Source organism: Phyllobates terribilis, unplaced genomic scaffold (genome assembly GCF_046119375.1).
Source record: "Phyllobates terribilis strain yellow unplaced genomic scaffold, ASM4611937v1 Scaffold_3__8_contigs__length_932513732, whole genome shotgun sequence".
Lineage (NCBI taxonomy): Eukaryota > Metazoa > Chordata > Amphibia > Anura > Dendrobatidae > Phyllobates > Phyllobates terribilis.
Genome location: NW_027362763.1, coordinates 266,243,214 through 266,271,185, shown reverse-complemented (window position 1 = coordinate 266,271,185; position 27,972 = coordinate 266,243,214). Strand labels below are relative to the sequence as shown.

General features: G+C 42.0%; 3 protein-coding genes across 3 annotated transcripts in view; 2 read left to right on the top strand and 1 right to left on the bottom strand.

The window, feature by feature from the left end:
* The window catches only part of LOC141259203 (retinoic acid receptor responder protein 1-like), a 53,501-nt gene extending 51,299 nt beyond the window's left edge, over positions 1 to 2,202 (top strand). The window contains exon 6 of the mRNA XM_073674794.1: positions 51 to 2,202. Within this exon, the coding sequence (XP_073530895.1) occupies positions 51 to 191 (141 nt within the window). The 3' untranslated portion in view covers positions 192 to 2,202. The remainder of the gene's footprint in view (positions 1 to 50) is intronic.
* A 6,421-nt stretch (positions 2,203 to 8,623) lies between these two features.
* Positions 8,624 to 27,972, bottom strand: part of GFM1 (G elongation factor mitochondrial 1) — a 30,750-nt gene continuing 11,401 nt past the window's right edge. The window contains exons 13-18 of the mRNA XM_073674792.1: positions 27,811 to 27,893; positions 17,416 to 17,578; positions 14,386 to 14,530; positions 13,107 to 13,267; positions 10,265 to 10,318; positions 8,624 to 9,198 (exon numbers count right to left, since the gene is read on the bottom strand). Of these exons, the coding sequence (XP_073530893.1) occupies positions 9,067 to 9,198; positions 10,265 to 10,318; positions 13,107 to 13,267; positions 14,386 to 14,530; positions 17,416 to 17,578; positions 27,811 to 27,893 (738 nt within the window). The 3' untranslated portion in view covers positions 8,624 to 9,066. The remainder of the gene's footprint in view (positions 9,199 to 10,264; positions 10,319 to 13,106; positions 13,268 to 14,385; positions 14,531 to 17,415; positions 17,579 to 27,810; positions 27,894 to 27,972) is intronic.
* Positions 17,961 to 27,925, top strand: LXN (latexin). Its single transcript, XM_073674795.1, has 6 exons — positions 17,961 to 18,249; positions 18,377 to 18,439; positions 19,665 to 19,839; positions 19,914 to 20,050; positions 24,167 to 24,229; positions 27,649 to 27,925. The coding sequence occupies exons 1-6, from the start codon at positions 18,061 to 18,063 to the stop codon at positions 27,754 to 27,756; spliced, it is 735 nt and encodes a 244-aa protein (XP_073530896.1). The 5' UTR covers positions 17,961 to 18,060; the 3' UTR covers positions 27,757 to 27,925.

The following is a 27,972-nucleotide window of genomic DNA, read 5'->3' as shown; positions in this document are numbered from 1 at the left end:
CTCTAAGATCTTCCCTTACTTGTCTTTTAACCCTTTACTGCTATTTCCAGGAAATGGTGCTTTGTAGTGTCCATACTGTCTGGATTCCTGGAAAGCCACCCAAAGTGGACTACAGTTGTACAGAGGATTCAGAAAACGGTTCTGGAAACAAGTCCGAGGACGGATCAGCGTTCCTGGGGAATTTTAAATAAAAGGAATATTTTCTTAATGAAGGCATAATTTGTAAGAATTTATATTGTGTAAGGTATAGGTTGTCACCTTTTTAGGAAACTGAACATGTCACTGTAATATAATTTTTTTTTTACAAGTTAAATATAAGCTATAGATTTGATTTTACCTTCAGTCCAGCAAGCACCACACACATTTCTGAAGTCAGGAGCATCCAGAACATAACCATGAGATGAAACATGGAAAATATAGCAGGATTTACTAGCAGGTCATCAGAGAGTCAGGCCTCATTCACATGTCTGTTTTTGTTGTGTGTTTTTGATTTTAGCAGCTACAACATGTAACTATTATACACTTATATGCTCATGTCCGTTTTTTTTCTTTGCAGACCAGTTGTCTGCAGAAGAAATAAACTTGTCATTTTTTGATCCAACTTTCAGATCAAAATCTCCCCTTCAAGTGAATGTGTCCATCAAACACAGCGGTGTACTCGGATGCTTTCTGAGCGCCATTTCTTAATGGATAGCAAAATGGGAAATTAAAAAAAATAATATTTGGATGCAAAAAAAACCAATTTCAGAACACTGTTGATAAATGGTCCATTTTTTTCTCGAATGCAAAAAATAAAAACGAGCATCTGAAAAAAAAAAAAATCTTAAAATTGTATCTAGGCCATAATATACGATCCACACTAGAAAGGAACGCCATGAAAGAATCCACAACTGCTCAGCTCAGAATTCAGGCGCAGCTAAGCTAGAAACTTCAGGCGCAGAAGGACATTGAGACAAGTGTTCTGTCACCTCTTATGTTATCTATGGTCTTTTATCATTAATTAGGTGGCAGCTGCAATGTACTGTATATATACGCTCTTACAGTAGACACCATAACCAAATAGCTGCCAAAATGTATATGCTGTGGCCCAGTAACCGTTTAGGGGTTTTAGGATTACCGAGCACCTGATACATTGGTAGCATGTAAATATATTAAGATGTATACAAAAATAAAAGAGATGTCTATTTAGACTATAATTCTTGGATCCATTGTGAATAGGTTTCTTACACAAATGCAATAACTAGTCTGGCAGTGTCAAGGGGTTTTATGAAATTAAAACTTATTGTTAAATGAGATGATGACCCGGCCTCAAAGTATTGCAGAAAGTTGCAAAAACTTTTTTTTAGTAACTTTTTAGTATGCAAAAAGTTGCAAAAGTTTTTTGCAAACATGGTCATCAGATGTCTGACTTATTTACTCTGACTTACGAAAAGTGGTGAAAATTATAGCAAAAATTTACTCCAGCTGGTAGCTGACAGATTTCAGACTGTGACATGAGCAGTCATAACATGCACCAAATTTATTAAGATCACTGCATGCCGTCATGGTTTCCATTTCATGTCTGAAAATCCATTGCTATCATCAGAACACCCTTTTGCAAATGGCTCAGTATGACCAGATCTGGATGAAACCAATGTCCAGAATACCTTGTACCGGAACAGGTTTTCTAGGACTTTTCGATGTACTGACTAATTATCTGACTACAACGGACCTATGGTAATGTTCTTACAAAAAATGCAATGTGCCAATCTCTGAACAAAGTCATTTCTTCTGACAGTGTGGACAACATATACCAGCGATTCTGGGAATCAATAATAATGTGTGTGATTTTTACTGATTCTCTGTTCACTTGTAGTCATACAGCAGCAAAAGCCGCAGCAGATACCTTGAAGTTGGCCCAGCTTTCACCCTTTGCACTGCATTCAGCACAAGTCAATGAATTATGCAGATTTTTCCCGCAATGAATGAATGAGATCTTATACATAGCGCTGCTACTGTAATATGCAGCAGAAGGAAAATCCACTGCGTATCCGCCCCACAAAGTGGAATAGACAAGAGCAGCATAATAATGACCATGCCTGATGCAGGATGACAATTCCATATACACTTAGGCCTCATACAAAAGTCTGTGTTTTTCACATTTGCAAAAAAAAAAAAAAAATGTTACCGGTATCATCAGTGTTTTTCATATATGGATAAAAATGACAACGCTTCTCCTATTCTTTGCCATTTTAGCCACGTACAGTATGTGGATGCAATCTGTGTTTTTCATAGACTTCTATTGCCACATTTCATTCACTCTTTCATTTTTGCACAGACACATGGTTGGCGAAAAAAATGTATATGAGTACCAGCATAGAATGGGTATGTGTTCCATTCGTGAAAAATACGGATAGAACATGTACTTGAAACATGGACGTGTGAATGAGGCCGTATAGGAAGCATCAATCCCTCTTGCAGTGCAGGTGGGCATTGGCCATATACACCCATCTCATCCATGTGCCCAGTGACTATAGTGAATGACACTAATCTGCTAGTATTAGTGATCGCTCAGCTCTCATTCCCATTAGTGTTGTGTATTGCTGTATGTCCATCTGATCTATTATCAGGTCGTTCTGTTCTGCCCTGGGACTGAACATATTAACTGCACTGCTATAGATTTAATACACACGGATCATATATAAAGATATGTAAATATTACTAATCACCTATTTTTCTGTTAATCTTTGTCCAAACGCTTCACATAAATATCTCCATCAAGAAAAAATATAAAATCTCTACTATTTTAAATATAATCTTCTAAAATTTGTAAAAGTGTTTGTGGATCCTGTGCACCCTATGTAATGCTCAGAAATTAACATGTCATTTCCTTTTTTGTTTCCATTATGGATTTTGGATTGCCACCTTTTTCACCCAAAAATACTGGCAAGATTTCAGATGTCAATTTATTATTGCGCAAAACAAGGTCTCAAAACCAGCACATGTACATACAGCCTTTAGTAGTAATATATATTTTTGGACTTATTTTTTGTTTGTCAGGAAATATTAAACAATGAATACAGTTTTCACATTTCCCACTGTTTGCCAGCAGAGGGAGCCAATCTGAGAATGTGCTGAAGGTACGGTAGTAGGATTTTTTTTTAAATACCACTGTGTATCATATTTTTTTTCCCATTAAATCCACCAATTCAATATATTTAGAGTTTTAGTCATATGTCAGACCAAGATGCAGAATGCAATAAATTATAAGGGAGAAGCTATGGCACACTGCTGTGCCACCCTCTAAAGAGAGGGTACTAAAATATGAGAACAATTCTTCAGCATATTAAAGGGTTATTCTCAATTTAGATCTTAAGCAGCACACAGCTCTCCAGTCTTTCACTCCCTTCTTGCTGAGGTGGTGCTGGGTGTTCCTCCAGTGACCGTTCTAGTTCAGTAGCTTCATCCTCCTGCTACTATGACACATTAACAATCTGTCAGTGCTTGTTCTGAAGTCTACACTGTAATGACTATCTGCATATAGAGATAACAGGGCCTTTGGACAAGCACATGGCTCAGGACAGTTAGAGCCATGATTAGGAGAGCTGCTTTAGAAACTGCCGATGCTGGAGGATGGTGATTTTGCAAGACTGATAGATTGTCAGGAGCAGACATGAAGGTGGAGGGAGGGGAGCAGCTAACGGCTAGTTAGCAATCAGTGAGCTGGAGAGAGCTGTCTAAGATCTCAGGAGTTAACTCAGCTTGGAATGTAACTACTGCGTACACTCTCCAGATGTTGGCAGAGTTCCTTGGCTACAAAGCTGTACAGTATGTAAGATAAAGGATCTCTCAGCAGGAGAATAAGGAAGATAGATGCTTTAGGAGGAAACCAAGCTCACAAATATGGTAATTCCTTAATGGAGGAGGGTAGCAAAATAATAATCGGTTGTACTCACCTGAGGTAGTTGTGTGAGACAACTATGAAAGGTTTCCGATACAAGCTGCCGCTGCCCTGCGGCTGAGAGAAGGATTTCACCAGATGATTTTACCAATCAGGAATAAAAACACGTTTTAAAAAGGGCCTGTGCTGCTGGAAAATGAAGTCTCTTGCCGCAGTAATTTTGAAGTTTCTTTACTGCTCTATGCGTTTCAGTGCTGTACCAGCAACTTTATCAAGTGAAAAAAAAAAACAGGTCTCCCGACCCGAGAGTGACAGCCTGATGAATTTCTATGAGACGGTCATGCTCAGATCAGGAGAGCCACGGGGCAGTTTGTGATTGGGCCATTTTTCATAGACTGCAGAATGAACCCTTAGAAATCACAACATGATATATTCTTTCTCCACATTAATCTTGTGCAACCTGGAACATTCCAGCACAGATCCTAAACTATGCGAATACTACATACTTGCTAATAAAGCGAATTTAGTTTTCTCTAGTAATCAGCATTTAAGAGAAAAAAAAAATCAAATTGTTAAAAAAAAAAAAAGTAAAATAAATTTCAATAAAATGTGTTTGCCTTTAAAATAAGGAAATTAAGAATAAGGAAGACACAAGTGGTTTAGGAGTAACGCCCATCTTATGGCCTCGCTGGCAGCACACACACTTGTAAAATAATGGGTTAGGTCACTGCGCAGAAATTCGTATTCCTAATACATTCCCCCCAGAGGCTCGCCCACATGAAATAACATGAGACAAGGCTGCGAAGCAAAACTAGGGCACATGTACATGCCAGACCGGACAAGAGGAGGCGCTACAAATCACTGACAATACAACATGGTCTGCAATGACGTTATCTCTCAAGAACTACAAACTGGGCCATGCTTTCCATGATCATAAAAATCTGTGAGGCTTTATACGTATCCGATTAGAGAATGAAGAATTTCCACCCACATGTAAGGAACAGACCCCTGTGGTCCTCTGCACTCCTCCCCATTAGTTCTGCATATTTCTCCAGCATACCCCATACTGTGGGCACAGCTCTGTTGTAATGAGCAGTTTCATTTATCTATTTGGTTAGATCAGTGTTTTCCAAACTCCAGTCCTCACGGCCCCCACGTGATGTTTTCAGGATTTCCATAGTATTGCACAGGGGGGAGAATTCCTGATGTCTTGATGGTACTTCCATCACCTGTGCAATACTAAGGAAATCCTGAGAGCATGACTTGTGGGGGCCGTGGTTATATGAACAGGATTTCGTTATGTCTGTGGCAGGGAAATATTTATAACATGAAAAAGAATTGGATAAATTAATAAAAATGTTAAAATTGCCAGCAACAGTTTCAGTGGAGTTGAGCAAAAAGATTTACTGGTGCCTTGTCCGGCATCCATGTCGTGACGTAAATCGTGGGGAAACCAGAAGTCAAGAGTCACCCAGATTACCGGGATTTGAGGTTCACCCTACCTGGATCTGTCTGTAACAGAGTACCGATGTAGAGGTCAGGCCGGGGGTGCTGTGAATCTTTTTCATAATCTCTAATTTTTATTTAAAGGGAGTCAATCACCCCCAAAACACAAATTAAACCACCAGACATGAATGTAGGGGGCTTATCCCCTATAAAAAAAAACATACCTGTGTTAAAGATTAATAATTAAATTTGTCATAAAACTGTTTTTTATTACATGCAGTAGTGTTCAAAATAAAAAATAATAGCAGTGTGTTCAAAAACATGAATTAAGCACAAAATCTTTATACTAGTTTTTATTTCCAGCATTGGGAACATTGCACACTGTTCTAATTCAAAGCATGAAGAGAAATGTATATCATTTTAACTACTTTACAGAAAATAATTCTAAAAAAATAGCAGTGTCTGCATTTGTCTTTACAAACTCACAATATGTTCTCTTTTTTTTTTTGAGGATTTAGCATTCCTGTGAATCACTAACCTAATAATTCGTTGTATACCCACAGTTTTTTAGAACTGCTTCACATCTATGTTGCATAGAGTCAACCAACTTCTGGCACCTGTCAACTGTTATTCCAGCCCAGGATGCTTTGACTACATCCCACAATTTTTTGGCTTTGCCTCAGAAATGGCATTTTTGATGTCACCCCACAAGTGTTCTATCGGATTAAATGTCCGGGGATTGGGCTGGCCACTCCAGAACCTCAATTTTGTTGTACTCGAACTAATATTTTGCCCGTTTACTGGTGCATTTAGGGTTGTTGTCTTGTTGAAACACCCATCATGGGCATATCCTCTTCAGCGTAAGGCAACATGACTTGTTCAAGTATTTTAATATATGCAAACTGGTCCATGATCCCTAGTATGCAGTAAATAGATCCAGCACCATAGTAAGAGAAACATGCTCATATCATGATGCTTGCACCAAAATGCTTCACTGTCTTCAGAGTGTACTGCGGCTTGAATGCAGAGTTTGGGGGTCGTCTTACAAACTGTCTGCTGCCCTTGGACCCAAAAAGAACAATTTTACTTTCATCAGTCCACAAAATGTTTCTCCATTTCTCTTTAGGCCAGTTGATGTGTTCTTTGGCAAATTGTATCCGCTTCAGTACATGTTGTTTTTTTTTAAACAGTGGGACTTTGCGGGGACTTTTTGCTAAGAGATAAGCTTCACACAGGCGTCTTCTAACGGTCACAGTACTCACAGGTAACTTGAGACTGACTTTGATCATCCTGGAGCTGATCATTGGCTGAGCCTTTGCCATTCTGACTATTCTTCGATCCATTCGAATGGTAGTCTTCTGTTTTCTTCTACATCTCTCTAGTTTTTCTTTCCATTTTAAAGCATTGGAGATCAATTTAGCTGAACAGCCTATCATTGTCTGCACTTCTTTATAAGTTTTACCCTCTCCAATCAACTTTTTAATCAAAGTACGCTGTTCTTCTGAACAATGTCTCGAACGACCCACATTTTTCAGGCTTTCAAGGAGAAATGCATGTACATCATGTGCTGGCTTCACCATTAAATAAGGGCCGCCTGATTCACACCTGTTTCTTCACAGAATGATTGACCTCACTAATTGAACTCCACACTGCTATTATGTTGAACACATTTCCTTTCAATTAATCATTCAAATACACAGATTCAAAAACATACAGATCATGAATGCTGAGTCTGTTGGTTTTCTTAGAATCTACTGCACCAACTGGTAAATTGTTTGACATGTGGTAATATAATTTACACCAAAGACCGTGATTAATCTGGTTAGTCATATTGGACTGCTATTATTTTGAACACTACCGTATGTAAATGATGGGACCTCGGTGCACCCTTGGCGTGGCCAAGAGCTCAGTGCAATGTTCCTCTCTTCATGTCAATTGACGGAGCTCACTTTGGAGCACTGTCAGAATTGAATCCCCAGCCATGTACACACGAACACTGCAGGAGCCAAGCGCAGTGTCAGTGCCGCAATGCTCTCATCCCTCTTGTCTTCAGACAGGATCACACAGTGGCCCTGTCTCTTACATATGTAATACATTTTTTTTTTTTCTTTGTAAAACGCAATTAGTGAAATCTGCTCTTCAGTTATGATTTTTATAGGGGCTAAGGCCCCTATATGAATGTATAAGTGATTTAATTTAAAGGGAACTAGTCATGTCCCAAATTGCTACTAACCTAGACATATAAGTTAAGGTATTAAAATGCAGCCTGGTCACTGTGCTGAAAGTGCAGCTACCAGGAGGAAAATTAACTTTATTCCTCCCAGGAGATGCTGGATTCCAGTCATGGCCACAGTCAGTGGTACCCCGGCGCGCGCTTACAGCTGCCGCTCACGGTGTACCGAGCAGTGACTGCAGCAGCTTGTCCACTCCTCTATAATTGAAAGCCAGATGCTCTCAGGAGGAATAAAGCTCATTTTCCAACAGTGGGCGTACTTTCAGTAAGATGTCTCGACAGTATTCTGACACTAAAAACCTTACATCTGTAGATTAATAAAGTTGAGGAACAAGACAGGTTTAGGGGTGACAATCTCCCTTTAAGGAATTATAAGGAACGCTTTGCTGGTTAGACTAGGAGCGGACATGTCTTATTATCTGTATCAAGGTGTAAAAAGTATCAGCCAAGGAGAACTGTGGAAACCTAAATTGTAGATCATAGTGAATTGTTAGGTACATCTCCATTTTAGGACTAGAACTCTTATGTTCCACAGGTCACAACACATTTTGACATTTCTCTATTAAGCAGATTTTAGATGTTTTACTATACTTCCTACTACTCATATTGTACATGGCAATTTACTGCACCTTACCTAATATTTAGCGCCCTGTTTCCAAGTTTATAATATGAGTTGGATATATGAATGCTATATACACATAGCCATCATAGACATGTCCACAGCCGCACCGAATGTCCACACAAAAACAGCCATATCTGCTTTAGATCCAAGTGACAGATGAAAATTACTAACTCAATACTAATCTATGGGTCTGTGAAAAACTTGACAATGGCTGCACCCTAGTTGCATTATAGTGGTGTTCACATGAAAAAAAAATGGAGAAAAATGGATGGTAAAAACGGACTCGCACCAAACACCAATGAAAATCTGATCCAGAACATTGATGAAAATCTGTCAATTTTTTTTTCACATCTGAAAGAGGTCATATTTCCACTTTGCTATATGTGGCTAGAAAAGCTGGGTGAGCGGACAATATCACAGACCTACCATTAAAAATCATGGCTCATGTATTCAAATTATTTATTCCCTGACCGAGCACTGCAGAAATATACAGCCCAGGAACTTTAATATCACAGTTTGCAGTACAAATCCAATTGGCCATCAGTACAGAGATCACAATCCACATGTATATCTAGCAGTGAATTTCAATAGCAAATAGTTAGATCCAGAAAAAATAAAATTAAGCCTTCTGCTTCATGACACCGATCATTGCAGTAGAACAGCAGTTTTCTCGTGTATCGTGCTCTCTGGATTTGCAGGCGACAGAAACTCAATTTATGTCCAAAGGGTTTTACAAAAACCAGTGTGCGCAGTGTCCACATCACAGAAAGAACCACGTCCGTATGTACAAGCGGGCGCTGTATACATATACTCAGGAGGAATATTGTCAGAGTGACTAGTAGAGCGGACGGCTGCAGAGTCTATGAGACATTAGCAGGGAGGAGGTCAGCTCTTGTACTTTCCCTTCTTCGCTGGAAGTTGGCCTGTGGCTTCCAGATATTTAGTGACCAATTCTTCCTGGGTGCCAGGCAAGCATGGCAGGTACTGGCTGTACTCCATTGTGTATTCACCCTTTCCCTAAAACAAAAAACAAAAAATGAAAATGATAACTTGTGTCTTTACTAGTGATGAGCGAGCATGCTCTTTTAACCCTTTAAACAAGCACGCTTGGGTGCTCGCCAAATAGTTTCGGCTGACAAACAGGCAATCCCTACATGTGTCACAGCTGTGTAACAGCCGCGACACATGCAGTAGCGGCGGCTGAAACTGAAATGCCGAGCATGCCAAACTACTCGGGGAGTACCCAAGCATGCTTGTTTAAAGGGTTAAACGAGCACGCTCGCTCATCACTAGTCTTTACTGCAGAATTAAGGATCCACACATAGGAGAGCTGTCACTGCAGCTTCCAGTTTACAGTACGGATATTACCATACTGAATGTCCAGAAATCGGGAATATTCAGTGCCATCAATAGTCATATAAAGGAGCTATGAGATCTTAGGTTTATAGCCAATATTTTAGTGAACAGTACTGAATGTGCAGTGTGTTACACATCAATCACCCCACGACATGAAGGAAAGCTGCAATATCAACCCCTAATTCTGGACAGTTCCTTCAACTACCTTGGTGATGGTCATCCTCCCAGTACAGTAGCCATGTGCCATCACAATAAAGGAGCTGAGCCGTTTCTTTACAGCGCAGGGGCAGCTGGGTTACATAGCCAGTAACTGATGGAATTGGAGCTGGCGCTGATCGCAGCAGTTTAACCTCTTAAATGCCATGGTAAATGTGAGACCAGCATTTAAAAGACTTTCAACATGTCAACCGTTGCTTCCAAGGGTTACTATGGATTATTAAGGTGACCTGACCGACTGTTATCCTGCAGCACATTACTACCTAATTAGCAGTTCGGCCGAATTCACAAGTTCATCTTTACACACGGAGCAATTCTTCCACAATCAGACCAAACTCAGACATTTAATGATGTGTGAATGGGGCCAAAGGCTAGCACGGCAAGGTATTCTATCTGCAAAGAGAACCCAAAAGACGATGGAACAAGTACACAAAACTCAGACATGTAAATGGGGTGTAAAGGAGATAAATAAGAAGCCCACTTCTTGATACACCTCCCCCACAGCACATACCTCTGTACAGGATCGGAGCTCACTTGCATAGCCAAACATATCATTAAGAGGAACCTATGAAGAAAAAAAATGTAAAAATAAAAAAGTAACATCAAGTATTGCAATGCATATAACTGCAATGGGAGCCAGTCTGATTCTGTATCCTGGCTGGAGATCGGAATAGGGTAAAGCATTAATTTATGTAAAAAAAAATAAATTATTGTGCAAAGTCACCACACCGTACTTACACTGGTCACATAATCTGTCAGCGGGACATTGAGCAAATGCAGAATTACACTTCACAAACCCATTCACCTGTACAGTCAGAGTGAGGTTGTATCACAAGATTAGGACAGACGAAGTAATATTACGACACAACACTGGAATCCACACCAGAAATGTGCATTACCTAAAAGGGCTGGTCCACTACTAATAAACTGTTTAAAAAAATTGCCCCATGTTAATGATACTACTGAAAAAAATTGCCAGCTAGTACTGTAATATGCAGTGAATATTCTGCTCAAAAATTCAGATGAAAAATCTGTTGCGTTTCCTCCAAGTGTGCACATGGCTTAAAAGGTTTTGTGCGCCTAACTCCAAAAACCAAAAAGTGATGCAAAGTGACTACAACAAGGGTATTAACTCATTACCAACATGTGACATACAGTTACATTATATGCTGGCTCCCTGACTTTGCTCACAAACTGAGCCCGCAATCTTTACTGGCAGGTGATGACTGTTATTCAGCCATCATCTGCCTGTTAGCATGTCAAATGCTGCTGTCAATCTGTGACAGCGGCTTTAACATCGTGTGGCACAGAGGGGGTGTTGGGTGCACTGTGGCTGGCGTTTATAGAAGGGTTTGATTTTCACTGTACACAACAATATTGTGGTATTGCTGTGCGTGGTACAAGAGGTCATACGATCGCAGGTTCAAGTCCCCCAACAAAGTGAAAACAAAATAAATAAAACACTTTAAGTCACATTTTTCCTATAAAAATATAAAATTATTTAACCCAATCGGTAAACTGCGTAATGAGAAAAAAATCTAAAATGAAAGAACTGCGTTTTTTCAGCCACGGCAACACCTGAAAAAAATGGAGCAAGAAATGAGTAAAACATCATATCTATCCCAAAATCAGTATCAGAAAAGTCAGCTCAAGGTGTGAAAAATAAGCCTCACTCAGCCCCATTGACCAAGAAACGAAAATGTTACAGGTCCTGGAAAATGGCAAAACAAGACATTTTTTCATATGAATTTACAAATATATATTTTTTCACCACTTAAATAAAAAAGAAACAAAAAATGTAAGTTTGGTATTGCCATAGTCGTACTGATCTAAGAGAATCATATGCAATTTTGCCGCAGTTGGAATTTTTTTCCCTGCCTTCCAGTTTGTTACATGATAAAATGGATGGTGACAATCAAAGGTGCAACTCCTCTCACAAAAAAACAAGCTATATCTTCAGAAAAATAAAAAAAAGTTATGGCTCTTGGAAGAAGAGGAGGGGGGGGGGGGGGAACACAAAAGCACAAAAATGGAAAATCGTCAAGTCAGGAAGGGGTTAAAAGGTCTCCAACTCCTGAAAAGTTCACTGTCCTAATGTAAAAACACACAGCGCACATAAGCAAGGACTACAAGGCAATTATTATAGGTATCAGATCCCCTTAAAGGGGATGTGTCATTATTAATACAAAATAAAATCACAATTGATTATAAAATCAATTATTTTTAATACAAAATTAAATGTACTGTTTTGACATTTTTCTATTTGTAATTTTCTACAGCCACTGGGGGCAGTCATTTGTATTAAGTGTCTGAGCACGACACTTACATATGGCAGCGTCAGGGCGTAGGAGACTGTGGTCAGTGTGCGACCACATCTTACACTGTGGCTGCCTCCAGCAGTGAACTGGGCACGCCCGCTGGGCTGTCGGGGAAGGGAGGAGATGGGCGCCAGCTGTGCTGTCAGCTACAATTTCCCCGTCACCGCTCAGTGTTCAGCACGAGCAGAGACAGGAGGTTTGGGTTCAGAGAACGGAGATCTGGCATGCAGTGAGCACAGCATCAGGGCAGTGAGCGGTGGTCGGCAGCCTGACATTGTACTACTGTCATGCACCGCTCTATTCTCACCACTGGAAGAAGTCAACACTGCGTACGGCGGAGACTTCTTCCAGGAATGAGAACAGCTCGGTAGCCTGGGATTAGCAGTACGATGCCAGGCTGCCTGACCTGCGCTCACCACCACTGTCAGTGCAGTACTGTGCGGAGCACAGCAGTGTAATCATCACGCGGCTTTGCACTGAACACTGCTATGTCATTGTGAAGCCTCATTCAGACATCCCTTCAGTATCTAATCCAATCGTGTGTGTGTGATACAGCCCACAGAGACGCGCATCTGACCCCAGCGCATAATACACTACACGTATCTGACCCCAACCTGTAATACAGCGAGCAGCACCAACTAACAGAATCTGCTGCTGCCACTGTACACATCTCAGTATCACTTTTCAGTCACCAACAAAATGGCTCTGCACTGTGATCCTAAACTTCATCTTCTCTTATCCTTTTGCAAACACCCAGAAGGGGAGGAGAGGAGTGACATCACACACACGCGAGCAGACCCCGCCCACATTTACTGCAGTCGTAATACGAGCTTGCAGTACACTAGGTTTTCATGGCAAATAGCAGCAGCTGCTCCCCCTAGTGTTTAATAGTGAAAAATATCAAAACCTTTTAAATTATTTTTCATATTTTAGACCAATAAAAAAGTTAGTTGTTTTAATTAAAACATTAATACATTATATTTCATCAATTGTTAAAAAATGTTTTTGAAAACACATTCCCTTTAACATACTTACATTAGCATAAAGTGTAAAGTAGTCCTCAGACCCATCTTGCCCTACAATCACTCCATGTCTTCTGTTAATGCCAGCAATCACAGGACCTTGGAATTCATTCGGTGCAACGACCTCAACGGACATTAATGGTTCCAGGATGGTAACAGTTGCTTGCTCCAAAGCTGCCAGAAAAAATGCAAATTACAATTGATATTGTGTTAGAAAGCAGAGTTCTGCAGCTTAAATCAGGCTTCATTCCATGGGACCCAATGCAAACTGAGCATTTATCATTAAAGGGTTATCTGAGAATTTGCTTCTTTTTCCCTATGGGACCACCGAAACCCCTTCACTTATCAATAGGTTAAGCCATTTTCACAAGAACCATACTTATGACCGGTACAGTGCACATATGATTTTTATAGTACTCATGTTCCCCATATCATCGTACAGTTAACCTAAGATCATAAAATCTATGATCTAAAATCATAAAATCTATGTTCTAAAATCATAAAATCTATGAGCTAAAATCATAAAATGGTGATGATCTGCAGCTGATTATTGCAGGCACAGATTTCGCACTCTAATCCTTTGGATAATCCAAAATGTGCCAAAGAGTCAAGTGCCCTAATAAATGTTTCATGATTTCGTCCCACATTTTTCTCTCTCTGACTGGTGTATGAAATGCCAGTGTTAAGTCTCTCCTAGCTGCAGCTCATCAATATTCTGGTAGGGCAGACGTCCACCATGATGAATTATTAAAGGCTGCAGCTGATAAGTGGTCACTGACTGACTGCAGGAGACACCAATGTCACATCACCTCTGGGAACATCGCTGCAACGGCAACGCTGCGGGACACTAGTACCCAGTGTGTTCATTTTAATTTGGGTCCAGTAGTGGAGAACCCCTTTAATACACCTCCTTTATATTATGACAGTTCAAAACGTGCTATTAAAAGGTCCATGGCATCAAGTAATAAGTGCAGGGCACCTCATAGCATTGCTACAGGGCGAATAGGTGGCTATATCTTCATTGGACTTCTCCTGGGTATGGAAGCCTAGATAGTACATATAAGATGTACAGAGGGGTGGCCCCAAATGCCGATTAATAAAGGAGGGCATGTACTTCTAATGGGTTATGCAAACCAGGCATCTTGTTCATGCCACTGGACGTTCACAATATCAGGAAATCCATAAATCCAGAAAAAATCCCTATTGTTTAAAAAGGATCGGTGTCTCCAGTAAAGACCCGGACCCAACAATGAGTACAATCACATTCAGGTAAGGGGACAAGACCCAAGTACCTTGTTTTAAGGCTCCTTCTCCTGCCCTGATGAAGGAGATTTCATTGGAATCCACAATGTGGTGAGCCCCATCTTCCAGGACAAAGCGGATGCCGGAAATCTTGTGTCCTGTAAGAGGTCCTTTCTCACAGGCATCACGGAAACCCTTTAAGCAACAGAAAACAGACTTCATATGCATGGCGAAGAAGAAGTGACAGACTCACTCAACCAGGTGGAGTAAAGTGCAGTTAGTTTGTTTTAGAACAACCTGCACCGGGGACTGAGAGGTTCTGAATGGGGACAACCCTTTTAACCATATGTCTGGATATGTGTGATAAAGTGAGCCCGTCATGAGGAAATGGTACCATGATTAGATTCATATATATTTTTAGGTGGAATAAATCAGTAGTTGTATTTTATTCATTGAAATCCCTTGTATACATACAAGCACAAGGCCAGTGAGCAGTCCTATTCAGTGATTGACAGTTCACCCTGTATGACTGCACATGCAGACACATACAGTGTTCAGCATAAATTAGTACACCCCTCAAGATTTGAATCAATATCTCACTCAACATAAAATCAACTTCTAAAAATTTGGCAAAATTGAGTTTCATACATTTTTTAACCCATAACATGAAAGTAAGATTAATAATATAACGTCCATTACAAAATCTTCAGCTTTACTCAAATGAGTTGATTTAAAAATGAGTACACCCCACATTAAAACTACTATATCTAGTACTTCGTATGACCTCCATGATTATTAAGGACAGCACTAAGTATTTTAGGCATGGAATGAACACGTTGGAGACATATTGCAACATCTCTGTTTCCATTCTTCAAGAACGACCTCTTTTAGACCCTGGATGGAGAGTGATGCTCAACTTGTCTCTTCAGAATTCCCCATAAGTATTCGGGTGGGTTCCGATAAGGAGACACTTGGCCACTGAGTCACTTTCAAACTGTTATTCAGAAATGCTACAGTGGTGTTAGATGGGCGTGTTTGCATCATTGTCTACCAAGAGCAGAGTGATAATAACATGTTCTCTTTCAATATAGAGCAGTACATCTGTGGATACATGAAATGTAGCTCCCCGACACTGCATTCCTCTACAGCAGGGGTGAGGAACCATTTGGCTATTTTTACCATCCTTTGGGGGCCGTACAAATTGTACACTAACTCCGTCCACAAAGTACATCTTGACGCTGGCACTGGTGTCGGGAAGTAATTTTTCATCGCAAGCGCCTCAGAATTCAGTAGGAAACGCTGAGTGGGTGTGCTCACATAGCAAGAAGAAATTAAAAGGCTGGTGGCCATCAAACCACTGCTGCCGACCCAAGCAGTGTGGTCCCCAGGAATCTGCCCGGGCGCAGAGAAAAAAGGCCATAGAGGGCAGTAAAAGGCCCTCGGGCCTGAGGTTCCCCACCCCTGATCTACAGTGTATGCAGTATTGTGTCACGGGTAACACTCTCCCCGGTTTGGCTTTCTACTTCTTTAGCTAACTGCAGTGAGTTTGAATGTTGATTTTTTTCATCCCATCTCATCAGAAGACTCTCCTGGTTAGGAGTTAACTTCTGTGGTTGGCCTGGACATTTCGGAGATGGTTGCAGTTCCATCTTTGTTACATTATTGTGTAACTTTTGCTGTAGTATTCTGACTGATAAGTAAAGCTTTGCTGATCTTCTTGTAGCCTTTAGCTTTCTTTGTAAAGAATTAAATTTTCTCTCTCAAGTCTTGTGACATTTCTCTTATACGTAGTGCCATTGCTGACAGAATGAAGTGGGAAGGGGTTTTCTTAGTTGACTATAAAAAGCTGTTTTTAACAGTCTGCTGGCCACCTAATTAATAATTACACTTACCTGTGCTTGAATTCTTGTTAATTAGAATTTTGTAGTCTAAATTAAACTAAACTATCAATCACTGAGTAGGACCGCCCGCTGGGCTCATCTGCATATCAAACAGCAGGGGTTTCAATGGATAAAATACAAGTTATACTGAATCTTCTCCAAAAAACCTACATATAATTTGGCTCAGCTTCTCCATCTCTACACCATGCTGTCCTCAGATGAGATTGCATGTACAATGGGACAGGTTCACTTTAAAGAAAACCTCCAGCGGCAAGACAAAAACTTGCACTATGACTACATAGGTAACGAAACAATACTAATTCTTTGTTACAGAGCGACATGAACATATTTATACAACACCTTGGAGAGAAGGTAATATTACTTGGTTTCAAATCACACAATGGTGGGCCGGAGGTATACATCGGAGGGGTTTCACAATGTGTACTTCCGCATTATGCCACGGTTGGCTAATTTTTTTTTTTTTTTTTTTTTTTTTACAGTGGGCCACTGTACATGGAAGTGCAATAAAATAAATCGAAAGCAATAAACCAAAGTCAGCTGCATATCAGTGTTGGGTGAATGTGGGCCTCTGGCTATATTCGGTGTATGCAGCGGGAACTTTCCCTGAAGGAAGTCACAGTCTGATAAGAACAGAGTCTTAGGTTGCGTGCCCACTATGCGTTTTTCAAGCGTTTTTGCCGCGGAATTTCTGCAGCCAAAACGCTTAAAAAACGCTTGGTAATACGTGCCCCATGGTCCCCAATGATAATCCGCATGCGCTGTGCACATGCTGCGGAAATTTCCACTGTGGATTATCATTGTGGAAAAATACGCAGCATGTCCATTAATTTTGTGGACACGCAGCGTAAGTTCCGCCATTGACTTGCATTGAAACACTTAATATCTGCATGACTACATGTGCACATGCGGATATGAAGCGATTCAATGTGCAGATGGTACCCGGGTTTGGAGAAGAGGAGACTCTCATCCAGACCCAGGTACCATAGTACCTGTAAAAAAAATAATTTAAAATAAAAAAATAAACATTACACTTACCTTCTGATGTCCCCCGGTCTCCTGTACGATGCGTCCGGTCTCTTGTGCGGCTCACAATGGTCTAAAAGGACCCGCGGTGACGCCATTTAGTCATGTGACAGGTCACGCGAACGCTGACGTCCAAGCCCTGGTTGGGTCACTCACCTGCTCCACAGCTGGAACAAACTGTTTGGGGACATTTGTTCCTACAGTCCTGTCCTCAAATTCCACCTTTGTGTAATTTTCGGCTTCCAGAGGCTCGATATAGCCAATGACTTTACCATACTGGCCAGCCCCACCAGACTGCTTCTTATGAGTGAAATCAAACCTGAAAATGTAGAACAATATATCACAAATCTGCAGAGCACTCCCTACTATAAAAGATAGATGTAGTCTGCGGTGACTATTACAGCTGCATTCACAACTTCAGAGCTGAAATTCTCCATCAGCTGAATGGCTGCACAAATCTAGATCTTGTGATTTGCCTTCTGTACTAGTTGTCCCTGGAAAGGTTTTCTGAGCAGCTAGAATGCTATGCTTATTTCTCATGTACAGTACCAAGTATAATGGCTGCACATCTCACTATGGAACATCCTGAGAGCTCGCAGAATAGTGAACACCTTTATGTGCTCCAATGTATTCTGTAAGGAGAGAAGCAGATTAGTAAAGCTGCATTCCCAGAGTCTCTGGCAGTCACTCTCAGGAGGTCAGAGTGCAGCTCCCTCCCTTCCTGTGGGGTAGGGCCGAGCTTCCTGATTGCAGCTTCCTTATACTGCTGCTCTACTGGAGTTTTGCAATCTCATTTATTACATGGTACAGAACAGACTTCGCTGCATTCTGCCCTGCTTGTGCCGGGAAAGGCGAATCATGGAAACTCTTAACCCCTCCTATTACCAGGCCTCCAGAGCAAGAGGTGTTGCTATGAGCTACATTAACTACAAAATGGGGGGGCCAAACCGGTGTTATGAAAGTAAGAATGTGACAAAGGCCAGCAAGGAGGTAAGTGACAAAGCCGGGCCAGGAAAAAGGAGACTGATGAGTAAATAGGGCAGCGTTTTCTAACCTTTGTTATACCTCTGAGCTTCAGGAAAAAACACTGGTATATTCTTTTTTTTTTTTTTAACAGACTATTCCTGGATTGGGTAATAAATATTACCTGAAATTCAGTATACAAGATGTCCTGAATGAGGTGAGTGCTTATCAACCTAATGGAACTGAGCCACAAATGGTTAACACCGTGCTCATTATATGCGACGCTGCCATACCATGTGTGCCACCATCTGACTGTACGTGGTCCCCCTCTGCACATCATTCCCTATATGCCTGGCTACTACGGAGATCTCGGAAACACATGACTGTAGCAAACGTGCAGATGTCGAGCAGCTGTGGTGGGTAGAAGACTAGCTGGAGAAGTAACATGAGAATACACGTGGATCGTGGGCCCACTGTGCCACAGGGCCGGGCTTATTCAGGGGGGGAGAGGCTAAGCAGCTAGCTGGTTTTTGCTAGAGCTCCTGATGGTAGAATTAGGCTTCAGCTGCTGGTAGCCGCCAGGTACCGGTCCTGGACAGTCTCCGGTACTGCAGCTGAGTACCCACGGGTCAGGATCGCAGTTTCGGATACAGGTTCTGAGTCACTGGCATGACAAGACTCTGATACTAAAATACTAACCAGGAAGCCGGAGCGGCTTCAGGGCCAGGTACCGGATTAAACTACATAGGTTATGGAGACAAGTACTAATTCAGACAAGTCAGGGGACCTGGCAACTGACTAGTAGCACAACACCAAGCAAAAGAAGGCTTGTACAGACACCGCTCCCTACATGGGAGCGTGAGATAAATACCTCATGCCTCCCAGCTATTGGCTGGGAGAAGATTCAGAGTGCGCGCGCGCTACCCTTTTAAAAAGCGAGGAGTGAACGTGCGCTAAGCAAGCCGCCGGGAGACCCATGTGCGGACGCAGGAGCAGGAAGCCGCCGAGCAGCCGGGACAATGAGTATGTCGGTGTCCCTGCCGGGAGGAGGGAGGAGCCATGCAGGGACGCCGGCATTAGCGTTACAAAATCCTGCTTGATAATGTTTTATTTTACACGCTTAGGTGTTGATGTATTCAAAATTGATTAAAAGGGCCGCAAAAGTAGAGTTTAATTAAAAGCGTTGCCCATTTTATCTTTGACTGGAGGAAGCTGATGAACAGGTCTAGTTACATGCTCCTCCGTCAGCAACCAGGAGAGCTGTGCAGTCTGTGAGAAAGGCTGCACCAAGAGCAGGAGAACCCGTAATACTTATATATTAGTAAGTGCCACCAAATCATATGCCCAATGCAAACAAGATAAAGTGGACGACGCCTTTAAATTGTTCTTAGATGAAGTATATAATATATACAAATCAACATAAACGGTCACTTTCTCCTCAGCAAAAAGCCATACAATGCACTGCCGAAGTCCTGTACTACACAAATAACGAAACTGCTCCTAATGTGACGTACACACTGGAGCATGAGCCACACAACTACACGGCAGCCAAAGACCACGAGTTCTACAGCCGGATCAGGAGCAGCTCTGAGCCACTAGTAGCAAAAGACATCCCAGGTAACCTACGCATATTACTGGTTATATAAAGCTATGGCAGACCGCTGATGTATCCTCATTATTTCATATTACAGACAGATTTGGCAATGTAGCACCCGATATGGAGCCCATCTGGTACCTGGCAGTGGTTTCTTGTAATTTTGTCAAGTGGCAAAACTCAACAGAAGAAACATTGTACAGTGCATCAGTCATTAAAAAGGTTACGGAGGTGGTAAGTCCAACAAATAAAGAAAATATTTTATTTTGTAGTGATGGAGAGGACTTCTGCATTTCAGTATTTAAAGGACATGGACATTTCAGGGGCTTATTAATTACTTAAAAGCATGTACTTTGCCATTGGCTTTCATTAACAATTTTACACCATTTGCCTTCTATAGTCTGTGTTGTGCACTATTGACTATTGCTGGATATAGGATGAGCCCCAGTTTCTAACACTTTTCGCCTGTGTTTTTGTAAGTTTCTCGGTGCGGATTGGTAACTACAGTCCAGGTTAGAGTTGAGCTGAACTTTGTGGTCATAAATCAGTCGAGAAAAGTTCAGAAAAAGACAGACAAAAGAGTTACAAACTCTCCTGTCAGAACAAGTTCAGGCAGATTCTTAGATCATTCATTTTGCAGCCAGAATAGTGGAACACAGGGGCTATAGAAGCCAAGCGGTGCAAAATTATTAATGGAGCCAATAGCAAAATGATACACTTCCGATTTTGCAAGTTTTCCCACCTACAAAGAATGGAGAGGTCTGTAATTTTTATTGTAGGTACACTTCAACTGTGAAAGTCAGAATCTTAAAAAAAAAAAAAAAAAAAATAAGTATTTGATCATCTACCAACCAGCAAGAATTCTGGCTCTCACAGACCTGTTAGTGTCTCTTTAAGAAGCCCTCCTACTCTGCACTCATTACCTGTATTAATTGCACCTGTTTGAACTTGTTACCTGTATAAAAGACATCTATCCACACACACAATCAATCACACTCCAACCTCTCCACCATAGCAAAGAACAAAGCTGTCTAAGAACACCAGGGACAAAATTGTAGACCTTCACAAGGCTGGGATGGGCTACAGGACAATAGGCAAGCAGCTTGGTGAGAAGGCAACAACGGTTGGCACAATTATTAGAGGATGGAAGAAACACAAGATGACTGTCAATCTTCCTCGGTCTGGGGCTCCATGCAGGATATCGCCTTGTGCGGTAAAGATTAGTGATGAGCGAGCGTGCTCGTTTAACCCTTTAAAAGAGCGCGATCGGGTAGTCGCCGAGTAGTTTCGGCATGCCAGGCATTTCAGTTGCAGCCGCATGTATCACAGCTGTCTTAACAGTTGCGGTGGCGGCTGCATGCCGAAACTACTCGGCGAGTACCCGAGCGTGCTCGTTTAAAGGGTTAAATGAGCATGCTCGCTCATCACTAATCTTTATCCCACGAGGCGAGATCTTGTATGGATGGAGAAAGATTGACAGTCATTTTGTTTTTCTTCCATTTTCTAATAATTGTGACAACAGTTGTTGCCTTCTCACCAACCTGCTTGCTTACTGTCATGTAGCCCATCCCAGCCTTGTGAAGGTCTACAATTTTGTCCCTGGTGTCCTTAGACAGCTCTTTGGTCTTTGCCATGGTGGAGAGGTTGGAGTGTGATTGATTGTGTGGACAGGTGTCTTTTATACAGGTAACAAGTTCAAAAAGGTGAAATTAATAAAAAGGTAATGAGTGCAGAGTAGGAAAGTGGGGGGTGCATCTTATAGTCCGAACTATACATGTCCGTACTATATACTGTGGCTGTTGGTGGTGGCAGTGTGGGGTGTGTGGCCGTGGCAGAGGAGCGGGCACAGGAGGCAGCAGTCGCCTGCTGCAGCCTACGCTATACCAGCTGCTAAAGAAAATGAATATTCCCTGCTCCCAAAGCCCATGGGTTGTAGTGAATATTCATGGTCTTTAATAGCGGGCGCACTGACCGACGAGCGCAGCAGCAGCCACGCTGAGGTACAGTGTGCCAGCTATTGAAGTCGCGGCGTGGGGAGCAGTGACTCTTCCGGCACAGCACTTCACTGTGTGAGGGCGCATAGCAGGGACGCCATGCGTGGCTCACACAGTGAGAGTGTTGGCAGCAGAGCAGGACGCTGCGCTGGAGGAGAGAAGAGGTGAGTATAATTGTTTATTTTTTGTGGACAGCGTGATGGGGAACAGGGGGTGGCCATGCATGCCAGGGTGGGGGAATCAAGGGGAGCCATGCATGCCAGGGTGGGGGATCAAGGGGTGCCATGCATGCCAGGATGGAGGATCAAGGGGTGCCATGCATGCCAGGGTGGGGGATCAAGGGGTGTCATGCATGCCAGGGTGGGGGATCAAGGGGCGCCATACATACCAGGATGGGGATGAGGGCCATGTATACCAGGAAGGAGGGGCCATACATACCAGGATGGAGGTTATTAACAGAATTGGGGGACATTACCCCAGTACCAGTGTCCGCAGCAGACCAGCTCCCCCATAAGATGGCATCATGACCACATTTTTTGCTTACATTCTTTTTCTATTTTCCTCCTCTAAAACCTAGGTGCGTCTTATAGTCCAAAAAATAAGGTATATGCCTGAACCCGGTTGTGTGCAGTGTTCATGGGTGGGCTGAGTTCAGACAGCGCTCGCTCTGGGAAGCAAGCAATGTGAATCAGAAAAAAAGATGCAAAACGAGGGGGCGTAACTGTGCACTGAACTCTTGGCCACACCATGGGTGCACTGAAGTGTCCTCATTTTCATGCAAACTAATAGTATTGCTCACAGGCACAGTGCTAGTATGATTCTTACAGGGGATAAGTACACCTTCACTGTATAGTCCGTCTAATATTGATTTTGGGGGCGACAGATGCAATTTACCATTATCCATAAAAGATGAGTGGAAATGAGGGACATATATTGGATGAATGAGCTCTGGTCCCTGACCTCTGCAGACCCGGACTTTACCTTCACATGCACATTTTGCATTGTTTCTGCGAGGGAGACTGTGTAGTTCGCTATGTTACGCTGTTTCTGTAACCCCCATTCACTCCTGCTAAAGTTACGCACATAATGTGGAGCCCACTGGGCTACTTCCGGACTCCTGCTTTCCAGTTGCTAATGAATAGACACAAATTATCCTGCCCGTATAATGGGAATTAACCTTTAATATATAATATAGTTACTAATTTATTACTCATAGCCCAGTGCAGAATGTACTTGGGGGGTCAAAATCTCTCGGCATTCTCTGCTTGTGCAGTATCTATGCAGATAGCGCTGTTTGTACACCATTTACTGTGTTATAACCTAAAGGCCCGTCACACTTAGCGATGCTGCAACGATCCCGACAACAATACGACCTGTCAGGGATCGTTGCTGCGTCGCTATGTGGTCGCTGGTGAGCTGTCAAACAGGCAGGCTCATCAACGATCAGGGGAGCAGCGACATCGTGGAAAGAATCTTTCCACGATGTCCTGCTCCTGGTTACCAGCCTGAAGCAGGAGCAGGCTGGTAACCATGGTAAACATCGGGTTACTAGGGGCACACGCGCACCTAGTAACCCGTTGTTTATCATGGTTACCACTCTGCTACGGTGAACGGGAGGTTACCGCTCACTTTAGCAGGCTCGCAACCATGATAAACAGCGGGTTACTAAGTGCGCGTGTGCCCCTAGTAACCCGATGTTTACCATAGTTACCAGCCTGATCGCTGCTCCCGCTGGTCACACACAGCGATGTGTGCTGACCAGCGGGAGGGCAACGACCAAAAAATGGTCCAGGACACTTTGCAGCGATCACTGACCTCACAGCAGGGGCCTGATCGCTGCAAAGTGTCACACATAGCGACATCGCTGGTGAGGTCGCTGTTACGTTACCAAAACTGTGACACAGCAACGATCTCGCTATGTGAGACGGGGGCTTAACGTAGGAGAAAGAAACTACACTAGAAAGACTAAAAGTCACTGGCCCAAGTTGTGAGCTGCAATAGAGTGCCATGACTGCCCTGGCAGCAATGCCCTCACCCGGCTACCCTCTACTGGTACCAGAGACTGCAGCCAGCTTGTGCACACACAGTACGTATATCAGATGCTAGGGAGTCCTACATCAGCTATTGTTCATATTGCTGGGGTGCACTCTCCTATGTATAGCCAAGTGTCACATAGGCAACAGTTGGAGTATCTGGCGAGATAGTGTATATATAGAGGAGCTTTAATTCCCATGCAAGACATGTTGGCATGAAATCGGAATATAGAAATGACCACCATGGTATATTCCAAATCATAGGCTGGTAATGTAGATATTTAGGACAACATAGCTGTTAACACGATGATTAATCCCTACAGAAAAGGGACGATGCTGCCCTGGAATTCCACTACAATGTGCTGATCCACCAGATGGTGACACAGGTAAGTGGGTACAGTAACTAACAACTGGCATAATCTGTGGTTAATCAACTACACAAGTTACTATGGTTGTTACGGCTGCAAATTACTCAACCCCCATTATAAATTAGATGCAATTGCAAAATTTACAAACTTTTGTCTGTTTGCAATAAACCAAACAAAAACATTTCTTTTTTTCACATTAATCACTATTTTCAACATCCATGTCCATCACTGTCTCATTATAGTCGTACATTTTTGTAATACTAATTTTTGAATAATACTCTCTACTAAGGTACCTTTTATACTGACTAACACTATACGTATTTTCTCACCTGTTTCACACTTATTTATTCATTCACTTTTATTACACTTTTTCATACATTGACATATCATACTTACACTATCATTTACCCCTCTTTTATCCAGAATCAATATATCATTGGCCCTGATATTGCACATTAGCATATACTTTAATCCCATTTATATTGGAGATGAAGCAAAATCAGTTCTGCCCCTTTTACACATTGCTCGACACTGTGTGCGTAATACCCCTGCTAATAACATCGCCATCCAGGGCTGTGCGCAGGCGCTACCTGTGGCTCTGTGACTTCTAGTCCTGCACACTAGGCACGGCATGTGTTCCAACGCACGGGAACTGTAAGTTACTATTCCACCAATGAGAAGCCAGCAGGCACTTCATGCGCCCACAATACCCTGGGTAGCCTGATTTTAGAACATACATGGCATCCTCATATTGGCCATTTGTCAGTATTTACAGAGCACCATTCACTTCCTTTGTTAACACCCCCTGGAAGAAGCGTGGCGAAACAGCGTCATCGGTTTGTAGCTACAGGACATGCAGACCCGTATCCTCCGTACTGACTGATAGCTGTATTAAATGTGCATTAAACCTTGAGCGCTAACGTTCAATTTATATGCTGAAAATTACATTTATGATAACTTCTGATTACAATCACTTTGAGGCTATTACCCAGTACTTTAGCCTGATTATCATGGGTTTATTCATACATTTGTACATACTCAGCTATTTCTATATGTATATTTCTGCATGATCTCTGTATGCTTTATTTGAGTATTCCCTGCTTATTTTTATAGTAAATTTTAATATATGAATTTTCAAATAAAAATTATATATTTTTAACATTTGAAGCACGTGTCTCAGGCAGTGTGTGAATAAAAACAAATTTAAGTAGCTAATAGAGCAAGTGGTTTCTCCAGTTTCAACACAAAATGTCACTTAAGGACCAGTCAGAATTATGATAAGCATCTTTAGTACACAGTACAGCAGCTTTGGCTGTTGTGACCTGCTGCAAACGTAATGCAGAACCGGACATCAGCTTCTAGCAGCGTTCCTGAGGAATCTTAGCCTATTTCTCCAATTCACTAACATTCTTGGGTTGTCAAAAGAGTGGTTCAAAAAGTTAAGAGAAGAGATCATTACCTTGCACAAAGAGAAAGATATAAAAAGATGTAAAAGGTATTGAATGTTCCTAGAGACAAGTGGAAGCGGAGATCTCAGTGCTGGACTACCTGAATGTTGCAGGAAGAGGACGTTTCCTGACTGCTATAATATTCATGAAGATGTCAGAGGGTTATACCCTCGCGTGAGCGCAGAAGACCTGCAGTAGGACTTTGTGGCAGCAGGCGCTGAGGTTTCAGTTTGCACACTTCAGTACAAGTCGTTCTGAGCACAGACAGCAATGCACGGACTGGCCACAGGTCTCCCGACCGTACTGTGACATAGAAATATATGAACCTGACATACTCTGGTCGGGAAAACTGCAGCCAGTCCGTGCATTGCTGTCCATGATCAGACTGAGATCCACAAATGTCTGCATGAATCTCAAGTCAGATACTAAATGCTGAAGGGCTCCGTGCATTGCACATCTCTACTGAGCCAAAAGCACAAGAAAAGTCCGCTCCAATGTGCTGAAACACATAAATAAAGCTGAAGTATTTGGGGATTCTGTTCTGAAAACAACCACCAACGAGTAAAGCATGGTGATGGCTTAGTGATGCTGGAGGCCACTGCCATGAGGAGTAGGCTAAATTCCTCAGGAACATTGCCAAAACCTGGTGTCTGGCTATGTATCAGCCAAATGGTGCTCTACTAAGTACTAAAGATGCTAGTCATGAACGGGATGAATAATTCTGTCCATAAGAAACAAGTAGCCAAAACTTCCTATTAAAAAATGTCAAACAATGACAAAACATAAGAATATCTATATAAATTGAAGACTTTTTTTTAAAAGGTAGCTCAATCACTTTTGAGATATTCGGTAGTGAAAAGCTGAATTGGTGAGCTAAGTTTGCCTGTTTTATTTGCAGATTTGTATAAGGCTAGGGTCAGACGGCCGTAGATTATCTCACCCAAGAAAAACTGGCCAATTATGCAAATGACTCTCTAATCAGACGGATAATAAAATCAGCAGTGTGAGGAAAATATGGAGGACAAAATTTCTCCATCTTGTCCATTGTGTCAGTGCGCAAAAATCGGACTGCACTCAGATGTCATCTGAGGCCAATGGTATCCACATATTCATTGACTAGCATGGCCGAGTGCGATCCGGTAATCTGATCAAACTCAGACATGCCGGTTCCAGTAAAAGAATAGGACATGTGCACGGCCCAATAGAATAACATTGGTCCAACTGCAATCCGATGTTTTGTCGGGTCGCACTAGGGCGGACAATACAGTGGTGTGCACCTGGCCTAATTCTGAGACTGCAGTAGTCAGTAAAAGTGGCATGTGGTGTTAAAGTTGGAGAAACCACTTGTTATATTAGTTGTGTTGAGCTATGTAATTTGTTCCTGTTTCATTGATTTATTGTAAACAGCAGAAAGTTTGTAATTTTTGCTAATAAACCTCTTTTACAATGAGGGTTAAAGAATTTTGAATGCATCTGTAAAAACATCTATGAACAAACATAACACAACAAAATTGAGTATATCCTGAAATGTAAAAAGTAAGATGTCTGATTGAGGTATGGACTATAGCAGCTTCCTCACTACAGGCCCACATGACAGTGCTCCCACCATGGCCCCATCATGTACAGTATCCTGGGCTCTCTGCACTGCACGTTACCCAACCCCTCCGTGACAGCTTAAGTGGTCTACTGATAGGACATAAGCTTATAGCAGAAAGGAGGGCATGGCGAGTGTTCAGGACAGAGAACAAGGGCACATTAAGGCATCATCTTGTGGAAGGCACTTGTGATCACAGCACAAGAAGGATTAAGATTTCTTTCCAGGGTTAAGCTATTGACAGACTCCCTTTAGGATCTTCTGATCACACCCATAGACCATATTTTCACAATAAGATTCACAACATTTTCCTGCAATGCCCAACACAATATGTACATATGTACTAAAAGTATTAACAATATAATACAATGTTCTGATGACGCTCTAAATTGCAGGAAATGGAGCCATGGTTGATAGAAAGCGTATGGGACCCAACAGAAGGGTTAAGAATAAAAAATCAACAACGAGCGCCAGAGACCTATTCAGATGACAGCATCTACTGACGTTCATGAGCTCAGAAGACATCGAGAACATGGAATATTACAGAAAATACTCACGGAACAGATTTTGCAACAGTCTCCCTGAAGGCAACTTTTGGCTTTCCCATGGTACAAGGACAGTCATATTCCCTTTCCAGACGCTAAATAAAAGAAAAGAACGTTTACAATTGAACATTTCTACCGATTACATGTTATTTTACCAATACTCATCTAGACGAG

Coding starts and splice junctions, on each gene's coding strand:
- LXN (XM_073674795.1), top strand. CDS start 18,061: ATGGTACAGAACAGACTTCGCTGCATTCTGCCCTGCTTGTGCCGGGAA. Junction 18,440..19,664: donor TACAAGATGTCCTGAATGAG/GTGAGTGCTTAT, acceptor CTTTCTCCTCAG/CAAAAAGCCATACAATGCAC. Junction 20,051..24,166: donor TTAAAAAGGTTACGGAGGTG/GTAAGTCCAACA, acceptor TAATCCCTACAG/AAAAGGGACGATGCTGCCCT.